At 31.1% G+C, this 6,342-nt stretch overlaps 1 protein-coding gene across 1 annotated transcript in view; it reads left to right on the plus strand.

The window, feature by feature from the left end:
• The window catches only part of Fhos (Formin homology 2 domain containing), a 326,238-nt gene that overhangs the window by 299,817 nt on the left and 20,079 nt on the right, over nucleotides 1-6,342 (plus strand). The window contains exons 16-17 of the mRNA XM_011506169.1: nucleotides 5,253-5,411; nucleotides 5,673-5,855. Coding sequence (XP_011504471.1) covers nucleotides 5,253-5,411; nucleotides 5,673-5,855 — 342 coding nt within the window. The remainder of the gene's footprint in view (nucleotides 1-5,252; nucleotides 5,412-5,672; nucleotides 5,856-6,342) is intronic.

Here is a 6,342-nt window from a genome sequence, read left to right on the forward strand (position 1 = left end):
TGATTTTCTCAAGAGTACGAGCTTAATCTGGGCTTCAACTAGCTAATGCACGTTGCCCCCCTCGCCCCTCACCCCTCACCCCTCACCACTCACCCCTCATGCGAGTTCGTTCGCGTAGCTTATAAAGCGGCATTTCTATTAGCACTTTGCGTACATCGCTTTAATCGGCCCGATACGCTCGTCTGGTACACTGACTTCTAGTGCCCTTTACTCTTTCTCGAGCAATATGCATTTTCTTTTGCCAAGAGGCGCCTTAAATTTGCTGCTTTAATACTATCGTCGGACATTTCGTTACTAAAGGTCGCATTGCATTACACACGCAGTCCGCAATAAGTATAACAAATTGTTTAACAGGCCTTAGAACTATTAGTTGTAATTGAAAGCTAAATTTAATTTGAGTGGAGATTGCGCGCTATATTTGTTGTGCCTATTTTTGCTCCTGAATAGCTTCGAGTACTTACTACATAATTTAAATTTTTTCATTTTCTTACATTCCAATTTCATTAATAATCCTAACGGAATATCCGTATTAGCCACGTGCAATTGATAAAATATTCTTTTTATAGTTAGAAGAGGCTTGCGCTTATTCATCGATGAAACGTTTCTCTTTCTGTGTATTCCATTATTCTTTATTTTAGTACTTAGAATATATATATATATATATATATAATTTGTCGTTTTATGTTTTCCTCGTACATAGACTCTCAAATCGTTGCAATAATATTAAATATGAATGTGAATTCTCTTAAACGATTCTTATCTTTGTGCCGTTATCGATTTAATTATTATTGAATTAAAAAATTTTAAAAATTGATTAGAATAAATTATTATTATATTCGCCTATTGAAATCTTTGCTTAATGTACGGAAAGAAGAAATGAAAATTATCTATTTGATTGAAGACTATTAAATTCATAACTAAATTATCTCTTAAAATTCACGAAAATAATTTCTCAAATAAATAACTTTAAACCAAACTTTTTAAAATGAAAAAATATTCTCGTGTAAAAAAATAACAGTATCTGTTGAAACTAATTTCTTATCCAATTAAATATATATATATATATATATATATCGTGTTCAAAAAGTTCTTGGATCTTCATTGCCGCTGCTTTACTCTTATTGTATTTCATTTCATTGTTCTGAACTCCCTCTCTTATTACAAGGCATTACAAATAAGAGGTAAAAGAGAATTAGAACAGAGGAAATTATCGCCGTCATCCCCTACAAGTGCGCGCTCGGGCACACATACACACACATAGAGTAACATACGTACGATATCTAGTTATTTTGAGAAAGAAAAAGACAGCGTATAGAGTGAGAATAGCGACGAGCGAGGCGTGCAAGTGGGGCGGAGAACTCAACTAACTTCAATCTTCTCTCCCTCCTTCTTCACCCCTTCCCCTCACTCTCCTTCTTTCACTCCCACTTCAGCTATCTGTCTGTTTATATATATATATATATATATATATATATCTTCCTCTTTCTATCTCCTTTCTCGAGCTACAAACGGAGCGCAGCGAATTAAACCGCGTAATTGCCGCGAGATTTGCCCTTTCGATTCGCACAATTGAAAGTGATTTTTCGAAGGTAAAGATACGTGTCTCTCGGTAACTCGGCGCCGTGAGAAACTTATCCTTATCTATCTCTTTGTTCCCTTTTTATTTACATGGACAATACAATGGGAAGACCTTTACAGGGACAAATTTCATCACTGCAAAACTGCAGAAATTCTTTCACTCGTCTTACGGTTGATCAAATTTAATCTGCCAAACGGCTTATATGATTCATTTAACTGAGTAAATTTTGATCAGACTCGTTGGATTTTCCACCAATAATATTTTTAAGCGAACTATAAAAAAGAAAAAGAAAAAAATGCTCGCGTAAACAAACTGCACGGATAAAGAGAAACATTAGCTCGTTAAAGTGTTCTTCTCGTATTAAAGTTATTATTAGCGTAAAATGAGTCACAAAATTAAAAGAATTTATTATAATTGATAGCAATAAATATTCATTATTATTTGCCTTTTATTATTAAATCGTATATTAAATTTTTTTAAACATCGTTCTCGGTATTATTGTACATTGAAGATAGTTTTACAAGTTACAATTTTTCATGCACATACTGTTTTGTTTAATAAACAATACGTATCAGGAAAATCCTGCTGTCGATTCCCATGTATATAAAAATATGTTTAAATAAATTTTTGTCGATACGTGTACGTTCAACTATGTAATAGGATGTTGAAACATCTGGCGAAACTTTCTTCCGATTGACTGGCAAAATTTCATTCGCAATTTTATACGTACATACCCACATACGTATCGCCCTTTTTCGTACTGCCTCTCTCTCTCTCTCTCTCTCTCTCTCTCTCCGTATCTCTCCCTCTCCATCGTATATGAAATAGTTAATAATACGGACGATTTACGGCAATAAACATTTCGTCGCTCAATAATATCTCGGTTCTAGGTGGCTACTTTCGGTATCTTTTTTCTCTGTCATCACCAATCTTTCAATGAATCACTACGATTCCGTAATATTCTTGGTATCTGTTAAATGACTTTTTATTTTAGTTCTCCTGTATATGCTTATTACGCATATGACAGCTCAAAGTAATTGTTAGAGAAAATGTTGATGTGATATGAATAATCATAATAATAATAATAATCATAACGATGATGATGAGAATGTTTAAAATATAATATCATTATAATGAAAGTTCTTTTAAAAATAAAAAATCTAATTAAGTCTGCTTGGCAATTAATATGAATTGATAATGATCGATATTAGCTCGATATTTTCTATGTTCCTCGATATTCTGTGAATTGGAAGGGATAAAGTATATTTGATCTATTTAAGCCGAGATATTGTGATTATTATTAGAATATGCGAATATAATATAATGTAACACGATAGAAACCGTTATTAAAATATTTAATGATACAGAAAGATATGTATAATACGGAGCGCATGTAATGTACATAAAATTCTTTCTTTATAACACATATTTTTTATGAGTAATGAATTAAAATGTTAATGTGATAACTTCTAAAAAAAACTGTACACTTGTATGGAATATAATTAATTTATATTTATTTGTGAAAGAAGAAAACAATGAAAAATTAAGTATGTAAATTCGGGATTTCTGATATTATAATAATTAATCATTACGTATTGGCGAAATTTTAATTTCAATTAATACAGTAGTCTTATAAAGTTTTCTACAACATACTTCTAATAACTTAATATTTATAATGATTGTATTAAATAGTAAAATATTAATAATTAATGCTCGACTCGTTGGTTCATGAACCAATATTCACTATCACCAATAATCATTGATTTTTACAGGCACAAGATATGTTTTTAATAAAACAGCTTTCTAAAATAATAATAATATTGGTCACTGTCGTATATTACAAATAATATTAACGTATGTTATTTACTTATATAAGCAAAATACTTATAATTTCAATTTACAATTACATTGCAATTTCGTTCTGAGTTATGGAATATTCATGTAAAGTTTGGCCTTAAAGATATAGAGGAACAATGCACCAATACGATTGACACTGACAATTATTTCACGACTGGCAGTTTTTCAACCTACCGTGACGCTGATTAATTTTCCGCTTTTAATAGTCAACATGCAAACAATTGACATATAACGCGATACATACTGCGCATACATTCTAATTGACAGATCTGTATGACGTGGATCGATTTAATATAATAATTAACATTGTACATAATATGAAAGTTCGCTACAGACGTTCACAATGACAATAATTAATAATTTGCGACGGTGGTTGGCTGGTGGTGATGGTTTACCGCAAAAACCGACTAATCTGTTTCTTGTATTCTTTGCAATATTGTTGGTGCTCGCACGCAAATGAACGAAATTGGCATGCTGGAAAAATATTTACAGGAGGTGAGTCACATAACTTTTTCACTTAACTTTGCCATTTTAACTGGGCGCATCTTGCAATCGCTTATAGCTCTGATATTATCTGTATCATATAGTTTCTTTAACATATTCGTGAGAATTGTCTTTAGGATGTGAATAAAGAACTATATTGATTAATTTTTTATGTTGTATGTTCATTGATTATGATGATGGGAATTCAGAAATATTTGTTACAGATATAGATGAATGCATTCTGTTAATATATTTTTTTAATTTATCATTAATTTTCCATGGAATATATATATATATATATATATATATATATGTATTTATGTATGTATGTATGTATGTGTGTATGTGTGTGTGTGTATGTGTGTGTGTGTGTGTGTGTGTATGTGTGTATGTATTCATATGGTCTTAATAATTCTATTGAATTGCAAGTTTATTTGGACATTGAATTTCACACTTTACTTTGAGACTAAACTGGCTCAGTCTATGAATTTCGCAACAATTATGTTTACCGATAATTATCACGTATTATTAAGGCAACGCACTAACGATATAAATATATGTTATTACTTATAAATGTTACGATCTATGAGCATTTGTCCGTAGTATTGATTATAATGTGCAATTGAAGAAAATTTTATAGAAAACAAACTATTGCATATACTAATTTTCTTTTATCAATTTATTTATTTAAGTAAATTTACAACATGAATTTTGCAATTCATAAAACTATAATTATCTATAATTGAAAAATTCATATGACATTGAAGTTTACAACAGAGAATGTGAACTATCGCTTACTAATTATGTTACAGACATGCATTTTATTGGTCATATTTATTAGTATTTTGTCAATATAATAATAATAGTAATAATTTCAATTTTTATCATCATATTTATGAGCTATAAGTGGCTGCTATTAAATGTGAATTGCGTAGCTTATAAAATACTTTCAAAAATTTCACGCGCATTCATTTTTCACTGCGCTTCCTATAAACATGTTCACGCTTATATAAAATAGAACATATATTATGCTGTTGGAGCTGCGTGCATGTTTGTACATTCATATATTCGTTGTGCTTTACACGTGCACAAACGATCGAGCTTTCTGTCCTTCATTGTTGTCCGGGATTCTTTGTTGTAAATAGAATAATGTCACGCATAAGTCGCATAAGTCGTCCAGTCACGTTCTTGTATATATGTAAAAGATAAGAAAATTCCAAAAAATTTTAATTCTACCTATTTAACCCGAGATTACGAAACTACAAGTGCAAAGTCTTGAGCCAAATAATTGCTAAAGTGATTTATATTTTTGATAATGCCGGCACGCCTACAGAAGCAACAAGAAATGAATAAGAATAAGGAAATCATTGTACTCGACCACAAGCGATCGAATGCCATTAATATTGGAATGACGAAATTGCCACCTCCCAGATCCATTAAAACAGCCATCTTGAAAATGGATGCAACTATCATGAACAGAGAAGGCATCGAGGTGCGGTATTATTATTTGTAATTTTCATTCATTATTTTAATTCTTACTTAGTGAAACTCTTCAAAATCTTATAACTTTTCAAAAAGTAAAGTCTGCTTATTTTATCTGATTCTTGTTAAAATAATAAAAGTGTATTTTAAAAAATGTAAAGAAATTTTAATTCTCATAACTTCGTGAAGCAGTAAATTAAGAGAGAAAAAACAGTTAATTCGACTGTACAGCTCTTTCATAGAATTTGCTTTATTTTATAATTTTTATTAGAAACTGTTGACAATGTTACCAACCGAAGAGGAAAGATCCAGGATACAAGAGGCGCAGGCCGCCAATCCCGATCTACCTTTGGGATCAGCAGAGCAGTTTCTGCTAACTTTGGCATCAATTTCAGAGCTTCCAGCTAGATTGAAACTTTGGGCTTTTAAGCTTGATTTTGAAAATTCGGAAAAGGTAAGAAAAAGTCTATCCGCACAACCAATTTTATAGCAACTGCCTTCGAAAGTGATTATTCAACCCATTCCTCTTTATTCTTTTGACACCGAATTTCCTTCGAGCTTCTATAAGAGTTATCTTACTTTAATATCATAATATATTTTAATTTAAACTTTATATTTACGCACACACATATGTGCGTGGGCGTGCGTCCGTGCGTCCGTGCGTGCGTGCGTGCGTGCGTGTGTTTGTGTGTGTGTTTGTGTGTTTGTGTGTGAATGAAATAAGTAGAAAAATCATAAAAAAACATTTTCGATAATATTATCTAAATTATAAAATAATTTCGACTAATTTTTCTTTGCATTCTTAAGTTAATATTTAATATTTTAATCTAAAAGAGGTTTGGTAATCATCGCTATTTAATTTTCCCTCTAGTTGTACATTAACGGTGAAAATACTATAATGAAAGACAATGTGGGAGGAAATGAGAGTTGAAGAAAGAAGG

The sequence above is a fragment of the Ceratosolen solmsi genome, unplaced genomic scaffold (genome assembly GCF_000503995.2).
Source record: "Ceratosolen solmsi marchali unplaced genomic scaffold, CerSol_1.0 scaffold7, whole genome shotgun sequence".
Taxonomy (NCBI): Eukaryota; Metazoa; Arthropoda; class Insecta; order Hymenoptera; family Agaonidae; genus Ceratosolen; species Ceratosolen solmsi.